The sequence below is a fragment of the Syngnathus scovelli genome, chromosome 18 (assembly GCF_024217435.2).
Source record: "Syngnathus scovelli strain Florida chromosome 18, RoL_Ssco_1.2, whole genome shotgun sequence".
NCBI classification, from domain to species: domain Eukaryota; kingdom Metazoa; phylum Chordata; class Actinopteri; order Syngnathiformes; family Syngnathidae; genus Syngnathus; species Syngnathus scovelli.
Window position 1 is genome coordinate 3,405,254 of NC_090864.1, and position 22,837 is coordinate 3,428,090.

At 46.4% G+C, this 22,837-nt stretch overlaps 1 protein-coding gene across 2 annotated transcripts in view; it reads right to left on the reverse strand.

The window, feature by feature from the left end:
- The window catches only part of stau2 (staufen double-stranded RNA binding protein 2), a 52,659-nt gene that overhangs the window by 8,186 nt on the left and 21,636 nt on the right, over positions 1 to 22,837 (reverse strand). For both annotated transcript variants that reach the window (XM_049749286.1, XM_049749285.1), the window contains exons 8-13: positions 22,361 to 22,573; positions 22,139 to 22,276; positions 19,868 to 19,996; positions 19,393 to 19,450; positions 16,283 to 16,647; positions 7,741 to 7,854 (exon numbers count right to left, since the gene is read on the reverse strand). In XM_049749286.1, the coding sequence (XP_049605243.1) occupies positions 7,741 to 7,854; positions 16,283 to 16,647; positions 19,393 to 19,450; positions 19,868 to 19,996; positions 22,139 to 22,276; positions 22,361 to 22,573 (1,017 nt within the window). The remainder of the gene's footprint in view (positions 1 to 7,740; positions 7,855 to 16,282; positions 16,648 to 19,392; positions 19,451 to 19,867; positions 19,997 to 22,138; positions 22,277 to 22,360; positions 22,574 to 22,837) is intronic.

Below are 22,837 nucleotides of genomic sequence, written 5' to 3' on the forward strand. Positions count from 1 at the left end.
CGTAGCGTTCCAAGACAGACGAGCAACGGTCTGCCTCTTTGCGATTGAGAAAGAAAGCGGCCTTTACGAGAGCGATTCATAGGAACAAAAGACAAACGGGATCCGACACCCACGGCGAGCGAGTCAGACTGGGGAGTCTCCGTCTACTTTCGATATTGCAAACTAATCCCCGTCTTAGCTGATGAATCAGTGGCTAAATAAAGCATGTGATGAAAGTGAAGAATGAATCTGAGAAGGGCTGTGGAAAGTACCTTAAGGCCTTGTGTGTCACAAATATGTTTCCTAAACCTCACAAACAGAAGAAATCCGGGCCCACTTAAATTGAACGCAAGTTAAATTGGTTATTTCCTACATTTTTTGGGGGTGGCCTGCCGTGACATTTTCCAAATATTGTAACGCTGATGTGATAACTGAAAAATATTTGGTGGGAGATTGTGGACTCAGCTTTATGACTGTGACGGTTCTTTATTAGCTGTCCTCTGTGACTTCAAATTAGTACTCCATCACATCACATCCACCTGCGGAGATCAATGTGTTATCTATGGCCCACAGGGAAACTCGTCTTTGTCTAATCCCGCGCTATTAAGACTCAAATTGCCCTTGGGGACAAACAGAAAGCTGTGGGAAGAAATGGCCGACTTTCAGACGCATTCTTTTATGAGCAGAGCGATACTGGTCATTCCCAAAGGGCGGCCCACTTCTCCATTGTCAAGCTCGTCTTTGGCCGGCGTTACCGTCAGAAATAGTCTTGTTTTGGCCCTTTGTTTACATGACGACAAGGTTTGACAGCAGGTTTCCAAGTGGAAGTTTTGAGACATGATCATACGGAGTGGATGGAGCGACCCGTAATTAAATCAAATTAAATTGGAGCGATTGGTCAGAAATGCAACTTTTCAAACTGTCAAAAACAGATGAGAAGATTTAATGGGGAGGACTTGAAGGTGTGGAAAAGGAGCACCTTGGGAATGCCATCTACGGAAGGCTAAGGTGAGAGGAGTTAAGTGTTTTACTGCCATCTGCCATCCAAAAGGTTTCCCACGTCGGACAAGAGTGAAATTGGACGTTTGCTAGACAAGGACATCCGGTAACAAGTGAGGACCAGTTAGCGTTTTACATCGGCTTCCTCTCATCTCTTCCTGTCGCTCCCCTCCTCTCCGTGTTGACGTTGAATCGCCCTTGTACACACGAGGGACACGCCTGTAAAACCCGTTGTGGTGTTTTATCATTTCCTACGGATTGCCACCAGACCCCGAGACTGTTTCTCATTACTCCGTGCGTTCGATAGACTAGGTAGGCCATCTTAGTTGAGAGCCATTGGGTTTAAGGGAGTGCTTGAAATGTTATGAAAACCTGCGAGCGTTTCTACAGCAACTGGCACTGCGTGCTGTAGACAGATTATATATCAAGCATGTTTACTGAAAACAATAAATTCCACCTTGCTGAAATGAAGTTACCAGGTAGACGTCGTCCGACCGACCAACTGACACATCCGGGGGCTTTGCTAACTTAACAAAGATGGACTGGAATAAATAAAACTGGAATGTAATGGATACTAAAATCACACATCCCTCTTTGAACGGTGCGGCAGTTGTGTTGAAGAAAGCAGGGGTTTCAAGAAAAGCTAATAAACACGAGCGGAAAATATCAGCAGGAGCCCAGCAATATTATGGATTAGGTTTGGAGACTGATGTGATGAGCGAGCTCACTGACACGACACTGATGCAGATAGTGATTAAAACTCAATCAAGCTAAGCTAGAGCTCCATTTTAATTCATCCAAAATTAGTTCAAATTCACTATGCTCATTCTGCCCCACACTAAAATTCCAGAAAATGGGCGCAACAGATGCAATTACCACATTTTTTTTTTAGCTACTGATGCTGGTAGTGGGAGGGAGTATTAAATCCTTTGCCGGCAGGTTTTTTTTCTTTTTTGTTTGAGACACCTCACAGCTTTTTACAGCATTGCAAACAGACAGTAAACACCAGGAAGGTGCTGCACTTTACCACGTGATTAAGAGCCAACTAATTGGATTGCAGATGGTAAAACTGTAAGGAGGACCGTAAAAGCCAACGGGAGACGGGCTGGGCCTGAGAGAGGGATCAGGACACCCCAGGCTGCTGACAAATGATCGAGCTTGGGTTTCTCATTTCTGCTGCCTGACTTGAAAATGCAAATAGCAGACTTTCTACGGCCCCCTCCTAAAAAAAAAAAAAAAAAAAAAAAACGGGAAAGTTCCCCCCCCCCCCCCCCCCCCCATGCCCACCATCCATCCCTCCATTCTTCTCCTCTCATGCAGTGGTTGCCCGCATGAAACAGAGGTCAGGGTACTAATGGAAGACCTCATAGCCTTGTGTGCTTCCAGAAACCAACCCCCCCCCACCCAGTCCTGTCTCTCTTATAAATCAAGCTGGCTTCATTGAGAAGGGTAGAATCCTCTGATGTCTCATTTCAAAGTCCTCCTAAAGGCTCACACGGTTCCACATTTACTCTGTGGGCACAGCAGAGAAATGTGTGTGTGTTTGGGGGGGGGGGGGGGGGGGGGGGGATGGGAGCGAGTGAATGGAAGAGATTTGATTTGAGGAAATTTTGGGATAGAAAAAATAGAATCACATAAAGCCTGGCATGTTATGGAAAATTACAATATTTTTTCCCGCAAAAGACAGGAATACCAGGGGGCTTTGCATAGAACCTTGTGGAACCCCTCAATATAGGGGTGTTCAAAAATATTAAGTTTAATTTAAACTGGTGTTTTTCCTTCTTTTCCAGAATGCTGAATGACATTCAACAGCAATGTGGAAGAATTTGCTCAACGTTTACCAAAATAAGTTAGGCACACTTTGTGTTCTCAACAAATCTCAGTTAATAATCACTGACAGCGTGTCTCCCAAAATCCCCCATTCTTGCATTTGCAGAGCTTCGCAAGACCATGACGGTGCTGTTATGATGCAGGCAGGCACGCACGCACGCACGCACGCACGCACGCACGCACGCACGCACGCACGCACGCACGCACGCACGCACGCACGCACGCACGCACGCACGCACGCACGCACGCAGTGTTTACACAAACCACAGGAGTCTGTGACACCTCAGTCGTAACTAGTGTTAACCCCCGACGTGGCTGTTGTTTTTGAGTGTTTCAAAATGTCTGCTGCTTGAGGCCTGAGAATGCGTTAACATCCAGATGAGAGGAAGGCGGTGGCAGCGGGGGAGCAGAGCGGGGAGGGCTGGAGGTAGAGGGGTGTCTCAGACAGACAGAAAAACATTCCCCAGTCGTTACGCTCATGTCCATAACTCAGTACGCTGCCACAAAAGCAGTGATCCTGACGCGGGGCTTTAATGACTGGACTCCCACCACTATAAGCGCTGTTACCTGCTGCTCAACAGTGAGAGTCACTTTGGGCCTGATTCATGGCCACAGATAGCATCCTTTAACTTATATTGAGTGGAAAGAATAAGATTTACATCTTTCTAAGTGGGAGGCAACTTACAAGGCTGAGTGATAGCCTTCAAATTCAGAGCTAAACCACAAAAAAGGACACTCAGAGGTTGGTGACCTCACTACAATCCACATTTGTCCATAAAAACACAATATATTGGCTACTTGGGTAATCTTGTTGATGGGCAGACAGACCACACTTGGCCACGAAGAAGGGCAAAAAAAAAAAAAAAAATCTGCCTGTATTTGACTTGCCCCTGATGGCCACAAAGGTCACATTTGCATAGTGAGAGGGAGGAATTAGACTAAGAGACACCATTCAGGTTACATAATGTCAAATCAAAGCAGAAATACATTCCCACTGGCAAAGTAAAAAGCTAAATGCGTAGGTGGTAGAAAATGCGTTTTCTCCACAGGTGACATACATCACAGTTGTCACACCACCAGATCGCAAAGCAAAGATTAGAAAGCCAGCCCTTATCTTGGGGACCTTTTCAGCGAGTCCCGCTATCACTCAGTGTCAAATGACATTAGTCTAATGAGGCAAAGATGCGACAAAGAGCGCTAGGGTAGGCTGACAGTTAAATGCCTCCCTCAGGGTGATGATTAAAAGGAAGTGCGATGGGCTGAGGAATCGATGTTAAAAGTCGTACGCGAGGAATATCACACTTCGAGTAAAACACGGTTGCGAGGCCGCCGGCCAAACAACTTGGCCTTCTTGACACAGAGGTGATAATGAAGCTAACACTTTTCTTACCTTTACGCCATCACAGAGGTGTGGCTGAGGAGTATGATTTATTTGTATACTCACAGATGCTAATCTGGGTAGCAACACCTGCTAACCTCTGAAGAAACTTTTTTTTTTTTTTTTTTTGCACAAGTCACGACGTTTCTAATACACAAATAGGTTTTGGAAATATCCGTTAGCAGTTTGTCTTGAATCCAGCTGAAGTGTGTTTATTGACTTCCCCCACGATGTCATCGCTTAACAGACAAGCTAATGCTTCCAAAGGGCCACTGAGAGCTATCAACAAGTCTCCTAATGAATGGGCAAGTTCATGTTTATTCTTGGGGTAGGGGGGGGTGTAAGGAATCACTTGAATCCCCCATTTCATCATCTGCTGTCTCAATCAATCTCTCATATCCCCCACTCAATCAATTTCTCTCCACTTTTTTTCTTCTCTACCTTTTCGCTCCCCTTTCTGGATGGGTAAGCCAGCTCCTTCCTCCTCCATCATTCTTTCACTGCTCCTATCCACTCCCTAATCTTGTGGTTTGAAAGGTGTTTCCTGAAGAGGGCATGCATGCAGACGCATTTGAGTGATGGATGGTGGGGTGCAGTATGCTTGACGGTAGAGGTTCTGGCTTGCGAGGGAGGAGAGGTAACTAGCTTCTTGGAGGGAGTACACGGGAGGTGTAGCTCTCACTCAGGGCCTGCGTGATGCGAGCTAATTACGATGGAAGGATGGGAGCTGCCACCTCCTACAATCTATCAGCGCCTTCATTAAATTTCAACAGGCAGGAAATTTGGAATTAACAAAAAACAGATTTTGGCTCGAACATGAATGCTATTTTTCTTTGTTATTTAAATTAGGTCAGGTCGATGGCTACTTATTGGAGCTTTCAAATTTATATACTGGACCTATTTTAAGGTATCAGGCAATTTTGGAAGGTTTCAATACCAGCCACCGATACTAAAATCTACATCAGAAAAAAACAAGATTTTCTTTGCTATTTCTTTATCTTAAAATATTATACATCCAAAGTACTGACCCAAAAATCCCTACCTAACACTATTTGACCAATTTAATTAACAGCATTTTACATTGACAAGTGACAAAATCTCAATCCCAAATTTGGAAATCAGTGCTCCTAATTTCCAGGAAGAGTCAACGCAGAATGCAGTCTGCTATTCGATCACACCCAGTGATTTAGGATCCATCCAGGTGTAGAGTTTGGGGATATAAAGTGTAGACAGAGAAGCCGGGAGGACAGCTGCCTGCCTGCTTGGGTAACACTTGAGAGGGACCCCCTGAGAGGAGCCCAGCCTGGGGTAACGTCTGCACTCCAGTCGGGAAGGAGGACATCAAACGCAAGCTCACCTGCTGTTCTCCCGCGCTAGCTACACGGGGGTTCTGAGAAGACCATCACACCAAGACATCGGTCCCATGGATCATCTGGCTGCCACTTTGTCACAAACATAGCAGACCCCCACAACAGAGTCACTGCCTGGCTAGTTGAGGAATTCAAATATTTCAAGGGATGACAGCAAATAGTTTTTCACCCACATCAAATAAAATCATCTAGAATTGCTCATTCATTCATGCCACAGCTGACAATTTGGGAGCCGGGACCCCGCGGATGGCGGTGGCTCAGCTGAGGACATTATTGCACGCAATGAGACACACAAATACATAGAGAGAGCCACTGCGGTGGGAGACAACAGTCACCCCTGTCATTTTCGATTGCAGGCCGCTCATGTTGCATCAGCGACACCTCACGTCCAGCCCAGTGGGCCTCAGCCCCCCCGGTGTCTCACTGCCGCCACAGACTGACTGCCAGAGACTTACTTCAGCTCTGGAGAACAAACACACACATGCCTTGTAAAAAAAAAAAAAAAAAAAAAAAAAAAAAAAAAAAAAAAATCCAAATACGACCACTCGCGATGAGCTCTAACCAATGTTATTCTTAACAAAACCGATCAAGAATTTCACGTTGCGCCACTTGTAAGTCAAAGCAGCAAAGTAATTAAAATGCTGAGTTAAAAATGTCAGACTTGTTGACAGCTTTTGGTTTGATGCGAAGCGCCGCCAGTGTAGCGATTCCTTCCAGGCTTGCATGTGTTTGACAGATGCGACTAAACGGATGGCAACAAGGTCAGGAAGCCTCAGCTATGCAACTCTCTCAAATACACCCAAACGAATATTATCCCGTCAGGAATGTCTGCACAAAGCTAAAGAGTCGTGGCACTCGAGCACAGTGTTGTCTTTGGCTTGGATGCTTCTCTGTGCTCGATGAATAACAGCGCATTGTTAAAATGACAGATCTGACAATCAATAGCCGTGGCCGTAGCTTTCACAATACTGGACTTGCGTCTCTCGTACAAGAGTTGTTTTTCCCTTCTTCTCGACAAAACTCACAATAGATCAATAACTGCTGTGCATCTTTGACATCTATGATGTGTATGGGAAAGAAGAGCGTGAGCCAAGGCCAACAAGTGCCACGCGAAACAATTGATTGGCAAGCCGGAAAAGAAAAATGAATGTGCATTCACAATGCGCAGGCCAGATTGAGGTTCAGAAACCAACTCACATTCTTTAAATAATTTCTTTGATTGTATGTGACTCACACAAACTTAAGACATTCGACCAAGTTTAATAACTGGCTGCCAAACGCGCATACAATTAGGTCAAAATGTCTAAATTAGCCATTAAATTAAAATTTATCCCAAAGCCTTTGATGACTAACATTTATGGAAAGATGTTTTCTCAATCCATTGTTAAAAGTAGAAATTTGTGGTTTTGTCACGATCTGTTCGTTACTGACGCACAAAGCAATCCAACAACTTCCTGAAATAATTCTCTCCCAGGGAAAATAAATGTAAATGTGACAATAAGCGAGAAGTTGTTCCATTCTATTTACAGCTAGCTCAACGGCGCACGTGACCGTCTAGGTAAACTGCCCAAATCTATCGGGCCTTTCGGCCTACTTTATTCAAGCGTCAGTGTTTGGGGGGCTGCTGATTCCGAGCAAGCCCTTATTGTCGGGTCTTCCCTTTGTGGCCACGCTCGCACACTGTACAGAGGAAGAAAAGGCCTTTCCTAACATTCGGTCATGCCCCAGTGCTCCTGGCAACAACAGGTCCAGAGGACGTAGACCTGCCGGCCCATATTGGCTCGGCTCTGTGTTAGCGGCGGCAGCGCTAGCCCCCTGTCAGCCGGCCCATTCAAAACGGGAACGGCCCTTTATTAAAGCTTTGAAGAGTGCCGGACAAAAGGGCGTCCTATGTTTAGATGATAGAATGTAAGCAAGTGCTTTTCTGCTTGGCCAGCACAAGACAAAGAGTCTCATTTTTGAATACAAGGCGTTGCAACGCCAGAGTTGCAGTGAGAAAACCAAACAAAAAGGAGGGAAAAACCCAAAACCCCAAATGAAATTTACAAAGCATTTATTGATAAGTAGATAGTTTTATTTTTTATATAGCTGATAATTTTACAAATTTATCTTAAACTCATATCGTACTGAACAGCTATAAAATTAGAACCACTTCTGGCTAAAAAATATTTTCAGTGAACATACCTGGTCATGGCTCGCTTGGAGGGTGCTCCCGGTGCCGTGAAAAGTCATTTGCACAGGAGAGAGTGTCAGATAGGTCACAAAGTCCTTGCCACTCTGCGCATCGCTGTACTGCACCTGGAAGAGGTCAAAGACAAAGGGATGAAGTGTTGGCGCCGTTTGAGAAAATACTCGGGCTCATTAGAACATACTTGAAATGTGAGATGGAACGCAATGTAATGCACAGAACGCAAGATGCTGAACTGAGGAGGAGACGGGCCAAGAGTGCTAAAGTGTGGAATGCCACTTGAAATACGGAGTGAAGTGCAGAAAAAAACTCTTCTGACAGGTTCATAAAATCAAAACCTAAGGGAGACTCAAATATATACGTACATTCGATCTGGTAATGCGTGGTTAATGCCATGTAGAAAAAAAATAAGAAAGGAGGCATGAATAAACAGGATGGAAAATGCTAAAAATGGACTGAGGTGAAGGTTCAATTCATGAAAACAAAAAGCATAAGATTGTTTTTTTGCTTCTTTTTGCCCACCCTTCAAAATTCCCTCCGCTTTTTTTTTTTTTTTTTTGGGGTCTGGGCTCTTTGGTTCATTAAGAGAATTTAATATGGGAACATTTTTGTTGTGGGTCCGTAGTGCCAACTGACACACTATGTGATGTTTGACTGTATAAATAAAGCTCACATGGTTTCCAGCTCCAAATTCTGGATTAGAAAACAGACAAATTTGGCAGGTCACCAATCATCACCTGGAGGTATTTCTTTCACGGCAGAATAGTTTGAAGTGGCTCGATTACTTTAAAGCCCACATGGGATGTCAGGATGAGGCACCGTGTCGCCGCCACCGTCTTATTTGTGACGATTTGGCCCAACTAACGAGCGTCGACAACAAACTAGCCCCATTCTGTGTCGGAGTGCGTGTTCGGAGGCATCTGTGAGCGCATGCATTTTAAACAGGCCTAACTAATCATCCCAGGTCCCAGCCTCTAATCCACTTCCTTTACAGACAAAAGGAGGAGGAGAGTTACGCAAGGCCTGCAATTGATCGGCAGCACTAATGTGGAACGACCTCTGACATTTGGCCTCAAAAGCTGGCTCCGCCTCAAATGCTCCTCTCTTCCAGCGAAGAGCATGGGGTAAATCAACTGCGGTGGCATGCCGAAAACTGTACACGATATTAATTGCGCTGCACACGGAGACCCGAATCCATTCATCATCCACGTACAAGACTAATGGCCGCCGTCCAGAGAAAGCCCAGATAAAAAAAATAGTATCTTTTGACTATACTTTAATAAACGAGCCCTCTCGCTGGAGGAATGCTGTCATTGTTTGTGATAAGCAATTAGAGGTCCTCGCCAAGCCACTTCAGAGGGGACCCCGGGGGTCAAGGGTGTTTTAAGCACACTGTTAATATACCTTTCACTACGGCTAATGGTAGCAGATTGAGGGTAAACACAGCTGGTAGTTGAGGGCAAAAATTAAAACTTGTAAACAAAGTGGAGTAAATTATTAAAATCGAAAAAGAAAAAAAAATACAAAAAAGTACCTTCTGTTATAATTGCAAAGTGATGGAATCAGCAAAGATATTTGGCTGGCTGGCAGTTGGGTGGTTGTCGACGGCGCTGAATCAAGCCGCGCTGCGCCAATTTGCGATTCCATTAAGAGTTTAAACACACTCCAAGATGGACGCTAACCAGCCTGCCAACATTTCAAGATGGCGGCGCGTGCACACGCAGCGGCCACTCTCTGTCCCGTCAGTACGGTGATTTGTTCGTCTTATGAGTGTTCGTCCGACAGTCTTGTGTGTTCGTCTCGTCCGTGCTACAAGTACAGCAGGCAGGTTCTGCTTGACATCGGCAGAAGTGGGTTTTGCGGCGTTCTGGACTTTGAAGCGTCGACATTAAAGGCGCTCGGACTGCTACGTCCTGAAACGTCGCCGACCTCACCCGCTATTCCTCCCCCGGTTGGGAGCCGTCGGAAACGGTGTGCGAGGAGGCAAAAGAGGGGCAAGCGCGGAGGCGTCCGGGCCAGGCTGGCGGCCAACCCAGCGCGACCGGCGGTGCCCTCCATTCTTCTGGCGAATGTTCGATCGCTGGACAACAAAATGGATTACGTTCGCCTGCTGAGGTCTACGAACCGGACGGTGCGGAACTGCTGTGTGCTCGTGTTCACCGAGACCTGGTTGAGTGAAAACATTCCGGACTCTGCTGTGCATCTGGAGCGGCTAGCGTGCTATCGGGCGGACCGTGCCATTGTACGAGGGGGAAAGTCGCGTGGAGGTGGAATATGCGTCTACATCCGAGAAGAATGGTGCCGGGACTCTGTGGTGGTATGTAAGCACTGCTCGCCGCTTGTGGAGTTTGTGATCATTAAGTGCCGTCCTTTTTATCTGCCGAGGGAATTTACCGCGATTCTGCTAGTCGCGGTATACATCCCGCCTTCCAACATCGAAGGAGACAGGATCGCGGCGCTTGGTGAACTGTACCAGGCTGTCAGTGAACAGCAAACAGCGCACCCTGACGGTTTCACCATCTTCGCTGGAGACTTCAATCATGCCAACCTGAAGTCTGTTTTCCCGAGGCTTCACCAGCATGTTCCCTTTCCGACACGTGGAGACAGCTTCCTGGACCTAGTCTACTCGGCGCAAAAGGGAGCTTTCAAAGCCACCCCCCTCCCCCATCTGGGGCTTTCTGACCATCTCACCGTTTTGCTTTTGCCCGCATACAGACAATTGGTAAAGGCATCCAGGCCGGTTCGGAGGCAGGTTCGAGTGTGGCCTGAGGGTGCCTCCGATGCACTTCGTGACTGCTTCGACACCACTGACTGGAACTTATTTAAGCAGGCAGCCACCTACAACGATTGGACGGACATAGAGGAGTATACTGACTCTGTTACCTCTTACATCACAAAGTGCATTGATGATGTGACTTGCTCAAAATCCGTCGTCACTCGCGCGAACTGGAAGCCGTGGCTGACGGGGGCTGTCCTCAGACTGTTGAGGGCCAGGGACAAGGCTTTCAGAGCGGGGGATGAGGCTGGCTTGAGGACAGCGAGGGCCGACCTGTCCCGAGGCATCAAAGAAGCGAAGAAGGCGTTCTCGTGCAAGGTCTCCACCCACTTCAAGGACAGCAAGGACGCACGTAGCCTTTGGCGGGGCATTCAGACCATCACGGACTACAAGCCCGCGCCGAGGAGCTGTGAGGGCGACGTCCGTCTGCTGAACGATCTGAACCGCTTCTTTGCTCGCTTCGACGCCCAGAACAGCACTTGCCCACTGAAGTCCACTCCCCCCCCGCACGAGCAGCCCCTGCGCCTCTCTGCCGACGGTGTGAGGAGGGCGCTTGCCGCTATTGACACCCGTAAGGCGGCGGGCCCTGACAACATCCCGGGTCGAGCGCTGAAGGACTGTGCTGGGGAGCTGTCGGGTGTCTTCACGGACATCTTTAACGTTTCCCTGCAGCAGGCCATCGTCCCCTCGTGTTTCAAGGCTGCCACCATCGTTCCTGTGCCAAAGAAACCTGCACCGTCCTGCTTCAATGACTACCGCCCTGTGGCACTGACGCCCATCATCATGAAGTGCTTTGAGCGGCTGGTCATGGAGCACATCAAGTCCGTTCTCCCCCCCACCATTGACCCTTTCCAGTTTGCGTACCGTGCCAAGCGGTCCTCTGAGGATGCCATCTGCTCTGCCCTCCACTCGGCCCTCACCCACCTGGAGAGAAAGGACTCATATGTGAGGTTGCTGTTTGTGGACTTCAGCTCTGCCTTCAACACCATTGTGCCGCAGCGACTCATCTGCAAACTCGACGAGCTGGGCCTCAGTACCTCCCTCTGCAACTGGATACTGGATTTCCTCTGTCAGAGGCCTCAGGTGGTGCGTGTTGGCGACAAAATCTCCGCCAGCATCACGCTGAGCACGGGAGCCCCCCAGGGCTGCGTGCTCAGTCCATTGCTCTTCACCCTGCTGACGCATGACTGCACTGCGACCTACAGCGACAACCGCATAGTGAAGTTTGCTGACGACACGACTCTGGTGGGTCTCATCACGAAGGGCGACGAGACTCGGTACAGGTCGGAAGTTGACCTTCTGACCACGTGGTGCAGGGACAACAACCTCGTGCTGAACGTCAATAAGACCAAGGAAATGATTGTTGACTTCCGGAAGGGTCACACAACACACCTGCCGCTGATCATCGACGGTGCTGTGGTGGAGAGGGTGAGCTGCACCAAGTTCCTGGGGGTGCACATCAGTGAGGACCTCTCCTGGTCCGAAAACACCTCGTCACTGGCAAAGAAAGCTCAGCGCCGCTTGTACTTCCTGCGGAAGCTCAGGCGTGCATGTGCTCCTCAGGCAGTCCTGTCTACATTTTACCGTGGCACCATTGAGAGCGTCCTCACCAGTTGCATCGCTGTCTGGGGTGGTAACTGCACTGAACAGAACTTGAAGGCCCTGCAGCGCATAGTGAATACGGCTGGTAAGATTATTGGTGCTTCGCTACCCTCCCTGAAGGACATTTACACCTCCCATGTCGCCCGCAAGGCAACCTCGATTGCCAGAGATGTGAGTCACCCGGCTCACTCTTTGTTTGACCTTCTGCCCTCTGGGAAGAGGTACAGGAGCCTGCGCTCCCGCACCACCAGACTCGCCAACAGCTTCTTTCTCCAGGCTGTTAGGGCCCTGAACTCGCTACCCCCTTCTGCGTAGCGTGCGGCACTGTTGCGCTACTTTCGGGAATGTCTGCTGTACGCGCACTTGCTCCTTTTTTTTTTCTGCTCCTCCTATTTATTTATTTATTTATTTATTTATTTATTTATTTATTTCTTGTTGTGTTATTTATTCATTTTTTATTCAGCACGCTTTTGTTATACTTGTTTACTTGTTTGTCTGTTGTGAGCCATGTCTTGTCACCGTGGGATAGGGGGGAACGAAATTTCGGTTTCTTTGTGTGTCTTTGGCATGTGGAGAAATTGACAATAAAGCTGACTTTGACTTTGACTTTTTGACTTTGAGCTGCGCTGACGTCTGGCGCCTGTGACGAGCGCTTTAGTCGGATTCACCCTCATGGCTCAAGTGACACAGTTCTCATTTTGGGCCAGCCCAGGCCAAATAAGGAAAAATTAATTATCGATTATGGTTAATGTGTTTTATTTGTATACTGCCGTGTTGGATATATGTAGGAATTAAGAATAAAAAGGTTTAGAAAATATTTACCAAAAAAAGTAAGCCTGCTTGTGCTTGGTGGTAGTTAACTAAAAAGCAATTCAATGTGTTTTTTAAGAGTGCGTCAGCACGCGTGTGAATCTCCCTAATTTACAATTGAGATGGTTTATCAGCTTGAGTTTCCGCTGGTTGTCCGGTAACGTCATGTTGGTTTTGGCGGGGGAATTTTTGGAACATGTAGTCATGCAGGACGATGCACTAATCGGTTCTTAGTTGTTTTTTTTGTTAGTAGGGAAAGGAAAGAAAAAATTATATTTATTCGTTCAATCATTTAATTCTCACGAAAGCGCTTGGGGGGACCGGTTTGATTAAAAAAAAAAAAACGTAGTGTTGAACACAGGCAAGATCAAAATGATGCTGAAAATACTATTCTAGCATTTGCTAGGCTTAGATTTAAATGTTTGCAAATGGGCTTGATTGTGGCATAAAAAAACAAAACAACATAATGGCTCAGTTTTTCCAAGGCCACCTTGTCGGCAGCACGATGGCACACTCAGCCAACAGTGCATTAACTGTCTGATTTATATCACAGACAAAAGTTGTTTTCCAAGATTGCTATTCACAGAAATATGCTATGCGGTGCAGCTGGAAGCCATCACCTACTAATGGGCTAGGATAAGCCTTCTTCCCAAAATGTATTTTCTCAAACAATTTCCAAAGTAAACAAAGAGACGAGGAGTGAGGTGACGACAAGAAGGGCGCTGCTCTTGAGTCTTTGGACAAGATGGCCCGTTTGATGTTGATACAAAGAAACGAGAGGCGGCCTTGGAGATCGGAAAGATGACTAAAAAAAATAATAATAATAATAGAGGGGGGGGGAGATATTTGAGTGCCAAGCAGGCAGAAGAAGTGGTTGGTCGGCATCATTTGAAGTGGTTTCTCAATACGGCCAAAGGAGGAAGAGGAGGGACGGAAGAACAAACAAGGAAGAGTGTGAGAAAATCCTGGAATCAAACGAGCCAAGGATGTGTTTTTATGAATATGTGCTTTTCCGTCAATGTCCGGCGAAGTCTTCCCTCCCACACTTTGATTCTATTTAACAAGCTGGATAGCAGAAGTGATGGCTATCTGGTCTGTGTTATTTCTGATGGATAGTGCAGGTGGGTAAGATGATGTGATCCTTTCAGCGTCACTCAACGATATGGCGCTAATGCAGCGTGGCTAACAGGGAGGATGTTATAGATCTGAAAAGTTAATATCCGTTTCCTTCTACAGTACTATGTCTGACCTGAATTTGAGATTCTTTGGATTTTGGACGACTGCTGTCCCTATGCAACCAAACCTCAAATACACTAAAAGATGAAAAAATAATAAAGTCCCTTTATATTGGTTCTGGCAATAACTCAAGTTGAAAGAATCATGGAGTGTGACCACCATCAAAATTTGTCATGTCTAAACTAATTTCCAATTTTTTTGCTTTACTAAATTCAACAGCCAAGAGCGTTGTAATTCCTAATTGATGCTGAAAGATGGAAATTCTCTTGGCACCTGCCTGTTACATTTGTATTGTTTATTGAAAGACAACGCTGCACTTTTCTACTGGCATAAACAATTTATTATTATCCAAGCTAATGAGAGCAACTTTTTTTTTCTCTGTTACGCTGGCTTCTGGAGCTATGTCAGATGTCAACAAAATAAAAACAAAATGTAGGTCACTGTACCAGAGGTAGTTTGGATTTTTTTTTTTAAACACACAAAATATACAGTTTCTATAGTAATGGTAAGTGGATATTAAAATTTTTTTATTTTTTTTTCCCATATTTATTTTCTGGTGTGACGCAAAGTGATGTCTGTTTCATGGAAAAGTTTTTTTTGGGCTACATTTAGACTCTGTGGCGAGTTTAGACCACAGAAACACTTAAATGCTTTACAAAAAGCCTCAAGGCAATGTGTTTGCGTTTCATTCAGATTCAGGTTCATTACACTCCCTGATACGAAACATCCTCTCGATGAAACGTATACAGCGTCGCCTGCATGTTTCAATTACAGCCTGGCTCGTATTCCGACGTGTTTATTACCCCACATTAATGCAAGGAGGGATTCACGAAGCAAGATTGAACCCCGATGTCAATAATGCAGATTAAGGCTCGTACATTCAGGGAACAAGACGGGCTCGAATTTAACACACGCGCACGCACGCGCAGGCTTATCCCGACTCTTCAATTCCACTAAACAGAACCTGCTGTGTGCATGCGTGTGTTAGCGCATACACGCAAGTGTGTCTTGCCAGGCTGAAAATCCACTTACTATTACAATGCAAGCAGTTCACGTCTTAGGTTAGCGTCTGCAGCACACATGAGCAAACTACGGCCCGCGGGCCACATCCGGCCCGCAGGGCCGTTTAATCCGGCCTGCCAAACCTGAATAAACTATATTATTAATTTTTTGGGGGGTCATTTTCCCTGCAATTACTATGTTTCCCCAATAGATGGGGAAGCGCCCGCCCGCGGATTTACTCCCCGAAGTGCGTGTACATACTAAGTAGTATGGACCCGGCGCACTCCGCGCTCTATTTCCATCAGTGCCGAATTTCGAGTGTGGGCTGTGACGTCAGCATTCTCATAATTCGCGCGCTGAGCTTTCAGATACAGTTTTACGCTAATGCCACCCACAAACCTTCCCCTGGAATCCTTCCATTAAAATGAGTGGCCCGAAGAAAAGAAAGGTGGACACTGAGTGCCGAATGTTAAAAAAGAGTGGACAATTTGGCTCGACCTACGTGTGTGAGAAGACGTTCAGCCAAATGAACGTCAACAAAGCCCGTCACAGATCTAGGTTAACCGACCGACGCCTCGGCTCTATCCTAAGAATTACCACAACAAATTTTACTCCAGACTATGATGCACTAGCACAAAAGCGAAACCAACAGTACTATTGATTTCTTTATTACTTTATTTAGATGTATTGTTTCACTGTTTCTTCAAGATGATGTATTTGGTCAGAATGTTTGCCGTTGGATGTGATTTCGCCTCATTAGATAAACATATTTCATAAATCTGACCTGCAGGCGCTGAAGTGATGGAAAATGTTATTCATCATAACAGTGTCGTATTTAATAAGAATCACTGATAGTAGTTTTTTGGTGAAATATTTTTTTAATGCTGTTAATAAATGCATTTGTTTTCAAAAAGTTTTTTTTAATACCCATGCTTTAGTATCTACTAAAAGTAAAAACCTTTTATGCAATGACCTTTACATGTCATTTATATTACTTCACACAAACACTACATCCATCTGCTCCTGGTTCGGCCCCCCGGTCAAAATTTAGAACCCAATTCAAAAAGTTTGCCCACCCCTGGTCTGGAGTGTGGTTAATTTATGAAGCTTACCTGGAAGCCCTGGATCCGAGCCAGGTACTCCAGCTGCTGTGCAGGTTGCACCGACACACCGCAGGCCAAAGAGGGACTTGTGGCCTTTCCTGGCAACGCGGCGGCAGCGTCTGCCATGGGCGACTGGCCGTTTAGCAGCAGCTCCTGTGCCATGGTGGCTGTTGGGCTGGGAACGGGGGATGGACTGCAGAAGTAGGGCGTGTGTCCCGGAGGTAGCGGGCTGCCGCAGGGTGTCATGTCTTTGGAGGGCATGTAGTTCATTGGGCCGCCGCTGCCGTTGGAACCCGGGGAACTGCCTCCCTGCTTTCTGCTGGCTTCCATCTCCTGGTAGACATCAGGACTGAGGTGGAGGAGACCTTTCTGGGCTGAAAAGGTTGAGATGGATGTTGTTTAGTAAATACATTTTCAAAAGTGAATGATATTAACACTGCTAAGTCTCTATTGCTGAGTCTTCAGACATTAACAAAATGAAAGCGGACGGAAAAGTGACGGACCACCCAGAGTTCAATCAGGAAGCAAAATTTCATACATAAACTGCCGAAATGACAGCCATACAACTTCATTCACACGTGTGTGTGTGTGTGTGCGTGCGTGTGTGTCTGTGTCTGTGTGTGTCTGTGTGTGTCTGTGTGTGTCTGTGTGTGTCTGTGTGTGTCTGTGTGTGCGTGTGGCTTGGCTTCCAAAGTGTCATCACTGTGTGGTTTGGCAGCGGCGAGCTGGAGCGATGCATCCGCTGGGATGTGAGTGCACTTCTTTCTCACTCAGAAACGCAAACACAGACACATCAACCAACATCAACACGACAAGCGGGATTGCATCAGTGATGAGAAACAGCACAGTCGGCCGCCTGGAATCATGTCTCACTTTGAACACAGCGGGGGGGAAGAACCGGGAAGCGGTTTGCTTCACAAGCCCTCGGCGGAATTGGAAGCACTTCAAGAGCCCAACGTTTTCAGGTTGTCCTGCGAGTCGTTTTCGGTGGCCCAAAGAAACGGCACGTGGGAAGATCGCTCTGACATCATTGCCCTGAAATGGCTGCGACAGGTGGACTGAGGAAACGGGGCAGGCCGCTTTCGTCACTTTTCGACTCGGATTCAAGCGCAAGACTCAACTTGGTGCAACGATAAAAGCGAAGGAACCAGTTTTTTGACGGGAGACGAGCTGGGTGTGGAGGCGTGGATGTGAAAAGCATGCCGAGCCTCCTCAATTCATCCAAGGTCACCAAAGACAGGAGGACCAGCTGTGTTCATGTGTGTGTTTGCGGTTGTTTGTGTGTGTGCAGACCAACAGCTGGGAAGAAAGTGCTGGAGCGAGCGCATGACTGACAGCACACGTCCTGTTTGACTTACGGCAGCCATCACACACATGCAGACGAGTGAGCGAGAGGGAGATTTTCACACTTGCACTTCACTTGGAGCTTTCTGGAAATCCAGACGCCCATGTTAACAAGCTAAGTGGGCATTGAAGGCCGCGATGAAACCCAGGCGCTATTACTCATACGAGAACAATCTCCAACACGTCAGTCGTGACACAACCTCCACTGCTTGAGCCTTTTTTTTTCCCCAGTGAGGAGGGCAATTGGAATTCACGCAAAAAATTCGGCTTTGCAGCGTTGGTCGTAAAAAAAAAAAAAAGAAAGATGCAGGCCAACATGACATCAGCAGTGGACAAAGAGTATTACATGCATGGGGCTGGGGTTTTGCTGCAAGTTTCCAGGCAGTTTCGGAGAGGGTCCGCCCATGTTGGGCGTCCGGCGGGCCAGGGGAAGCGCTGGAGGGAAGCCAGAGCCAAGCATGAGACTGATCGAAAACAGATAGGGCCAGAGCCCGCCGCTATAAATCACCCCGGCTGAGCGAGACCTTCGCACAGTTCACACATGCACACAATGCGCCGACACACACATGCACAGCAGGAAATGAAATGTGGCAACTCCGCTGAAAAGCCCGGCTGCAGGACCCATGGGAATAGACGAGAGAAAAATCACTTCTCGTACTAGTCTTTCTTTTAACGCTCCCTTCCAGTCCGTAAGGCGCTGTTAGTCGCGCCGCGACGTCCCGCAGGCCGCAAACATAAACAATGAGCTGTGCGTTAAATTTGATAAAAACTAAAGAAATAGCCCATTTAAGATTTATCATCGTGTCGGGAGGCGTGGATTTGAGAACACAAACACATTTTTTTTTTCATTGAGTGGTAAATGTTTGCTCAACAAATATTCTAAACGTCTCGGGCGGGCTGTGTGGTTTGGTCGACCATAATAGGCAAATTAGCAAGAGACTTAAGCCTGATAATGAGTAAGGGGCAAATTATGAATGGGAACGGCGAGCCAGATGAGGGGAATTTTTGCACGAGGCTTCACTCTGGATTTCTAATTGAGCCAAATCACAAACTCGAATGTGATGAATGCCCAATGTAATGTGCTTGTGTATTTGTGTCAGGGCATGGCACTCAATTGGATCTGGATGATGACAGCGCATTGCAATTTAAAATACGGATTTGTTTGTTGTCTATGCCGCATCATATGGGCTATTTTTATTTCTCCAGCTGTTGGCATTTAAGTTAACTACTTGTTGCTGTTTGCATACACTGCACGGAGGGGAACTGTAAGCAAAAAAAAATAAATAAATAAAAATAAAACAATAGAAAGCAGCTGTACAGACGCAACACATTTTAACTGTGGCTGACTTCAAAGTTCCAGACTTTGGTATCTTTGTTATTTTGTCTACAGTTGTTTTGAAACGTCGCCTTGAGTAGTAACTCGTCGATGGAATTTTCATCCACGGCCCGCATCATCTTGTGGTATGCGTCCCGAGTGCACGTACAGGATGATGTGAATGTGCGCTAATCCTGAGTGAAATGTGATGTTTTGTGTGCACGGGGAGGCGGCGGGGGGACTCCCCAGAGGGCCTCCGTGTACAGGCCCTGTAAGCCTGAGTGAATGGGCCCCAATTCGCAGGCTCCCCACGAGGGACGCACGGCCGATTAAACTGACAGTCAAGATGCCCATTGACTAGTCACAGAGATTAAACGCCGGGCCTTCTCGCCGACTAAAACCACCTGGGGACGGGAGGAGGCGGAGAAGGAAATGGAAAGAGGGACATGCCGATACTCACTGTTACTCGTCGCTTCGGTAAAAGACCCCTTTTGTCCATTCCAGCCTTTGTCGTCAAACTGCGGTGATGCGACGGGGAAATGGGGAGGGAGGGGGGTGCAAAGTAAGAGAGATGTATTCTTCAACAGACAGCTTTTTCCACGCATGTCAGACAAGTTCCTTCCTACTGTTTGGACCACAAAGAGACGCTCACATGCGAGAACGCTTAAGGAGCCTAGTGTCTGTCTATTTAAGTGGGTGTGTGGGGGGTGTTGTCAATGTTGAGCGCCCTCAAAGGCTCCTATTCAGCACCGCCGCTGTGGATCTATGCAGATACAAACTCGCACCGTCAAACACACATGTATGCGGCAACCAGCCCGAGCGACGGTTGGGATGAGAATTAGATGAGTTTACATACAGTATGTGTCATATACTTGATGTTCCTAATAATTTGATTGTGTTTTGTTACGCAAGTATCAATTTATGACGAAAAGTACCTCTGTTGGACTTGGAGGGAGCGTAGAAGCTTTGTATCCCAGCTGCAGCAGCATCGCCTCAGCAGCATTCCGTTTGGCCACCTTTTTGTTCGGCCCAGTTCCCGTGGAAACCTCGTTGTTTACCTTCACCTGCGTAACAAATGCGCGCAAACATTCACAATGGCTGCGAGGCGTCACTTTATCACAAGTCGAACCAAAATCTTCGCTTTTGACATTTTCGGTCACTTAAGTTTCCATATCCCCGACTGAGCCAGCCACATAATTTACACTTTTCAAAAAAAAAAAAAAAAAAATACACAAAAAAAAGGAAAAGTGAAGTGAAGTGTTTGTTTTTCAGCGATCCCGAAACATTAAATCCGTCGAGTAAAAATGTAAGCAGATATTTCCAAGAGACTATCAGATGTCATTATGTTATTCAAACAGACAATTACGCTATACAAATAACGTGAAAGCGGCCAGAGCCTGTTCAGGCTTCAGTGCGCTTACTCAAAGCGTTCTGACATGCTCGTTAACGTCCTCGTTTAAACGCATCGTACGGGCCACGAGCGAGTCATAGTACTGCATTTTCAGCTCTATTAGGCACACTTAAAAACTTAAAATTTACTAAAAAAAACAAAGTGCGCCTTATAATGCAGAGCGCCTTATATATATATATAATTCCCCTAGCTGGAGTTTTGAGTTTTTCATTGCCCTCTTGGGAGTTTAAGATCAGGGGATGCTTGAGAATATCTGCCATTTTTCACATGTCTTGAGTGTTGTTGTTAGTCACCTAAATGTTGAACAGAGGCTGTGATTTACCGAAGTCAAATTCCTTGTTTGGCATGCTCAAACATGGCGAATAAAATACTCTTGAATCTTGAATATTGATCAATTGATGAATTTGTTGATCCATACTGGTTGTACACAGCGCTCTGCCAAAATGTTTCAGTACCTTTTAGTACGACTAGTAAATTACAAGGTCACATCGCTTCCCAGCATTACGGCAACCGTGGTCAGGGGGCATCACTAAATAGCTGTTGTACCCGCGAGACTATTTCATTTCAAAATAGGCTGTTCCGTTAATGTTTTCGAGTACGTTTACGGATCAATATCCAACGGAATCATAAATAAGCAGCACCAATGTGTTAAATCAGTCTTTAGTTGGTTCCGATCCCTTTTATGGGACAGTGTTTGAGAAACTTGATTGTTTACAGGGGGCTGCCATGACACTTTGCTGAGGCTCATGGGAGTCTGAGAGCTGAGGCTCATGGGAGTTTGCGGGTGGCTAATGCTATAATGATAGCTGCTAAATGCACGGGGCTATTTAATCTCAAAATAGGCTGCTCCATTAATGTTTTGAGTAAATTTACGGATCGATATGGAAGGGAAACATAAGTAACCAGTACCGATGTGTTAGATCGAACTTTAGTCAGTTCTGATCATTTTATAGGAGATAGTTTGAGAAACGCGATTGTTTACAGGGGGCTGCCACGACACTTTGCTGAGGCTCATGGGAGTTTGCGGGTGGCTAATGCTATAATGATAGCTGCTTTACGCACGAGGCTATTTCATCTCAAAATAGGCTATTCCATTCATGTTTCGAGTAAATTTACGGATCGATATGGAAGGGAAACATAAGTAAGCAGTAGCAATGTGTTAGATCGAACTTTAGTCAGTTCCGATCATTTTATAGGAGATAGTTTGAGAAACGTGATTGTTTACAGAGGGCTCATCGGTTATTGGCTAGTGGATGCATACCGCAACCCTAGTCAACCTGTTTGTTGCAGTATAGCTTCTATTTTATGCGCCTTTTAATCCGCTGCGCCTTATATATGAAATAATTTCTAAAATAAAAAATTCTATGAGGGTGCGCCTTATAATCCAGTACGCCTTTTGGTGCGAAAAATACGGTAAATGACTTGTAAACGCAATAATTCTTCAAAAAATAAACACAATCAGTCTAATAGATGCACTTCAGACGAGGTGAAACATTTTCTTTTCCTTTCTGCGAGTCGCGGTTGAAACGCAACAAAAGAGATGTAAACAGGCACTCGCTTCACTCCCTGTGACAGAGAACAATGAGGAAACTTAAGAAGAGAGTGAGCGGGCGACACAAAAGAACGCCACATACATTCACAGGGCCTCATGTGCGGAGAAAAGAGAACAGTTTGACGCTCTGTTGCACTTACGAGAGAAGGACCAGACAAATAAATAAATAACAATAATGATAATAAAAATAATAATAATAATGACAATAATAACATATGCGACTTGATGTGTTTTGTCATGTACCTGCATGATGAATTCCCTGCGTCGGGGCATCCCCCTCTCCGATAGCAGCAAATACTCAGGCTCTTTCTCCTTCTTGGCCTGCTGGATCTGGGCCAGGCGGCTGATGGGGTTCATGCCCTGGCCATAGTCCGGTCCCGTCTAGAGGACCAAATGACAGTCGCGTGGGATACGTACATAAGTCAAAATAAAATAATTGCCCATCCACTCAGGCTGGAGTACTACCTTGAGGATGGTCTTAGTGCGTTTCTTGTAATGTGTTTTGGGTTTTTCCACAACGGGGATGAAGGGCAGCTTCTTCAGGTCCTGCAAAACGGACAGCGCGGCCCGCTTCTTGGACAGCTTTTTGCTGTTGCCTTCGCCCTCGGCTGAGAATTCGCCAACGGTGACGCGGGTCAGGAAGCTTTTCATGTGCGGGGGTCCACTCTCCTTCAACACCTATGGCATGTACACAAGCGCAAAGGGAGTTCCGCAAATGAAAATGTTGATTTGGTTCCAGATGTTTTTTTCCCCGGACTGATACACGAAACAGGCTTGTGCGTCTTGCATATGTGTACACAGAGGCTTCCGCGGATCCATGTGCACGCGTGTTTTGGTCATCGTGTGTGTGTGTGTGTGTGTGTGTGTGTGTGTGTGTGTGTGTGTGCTGGGAAGCGTGTGCAGCACACTCTGCAAGCGGCTACACCAGGTGGTCTAAAACAT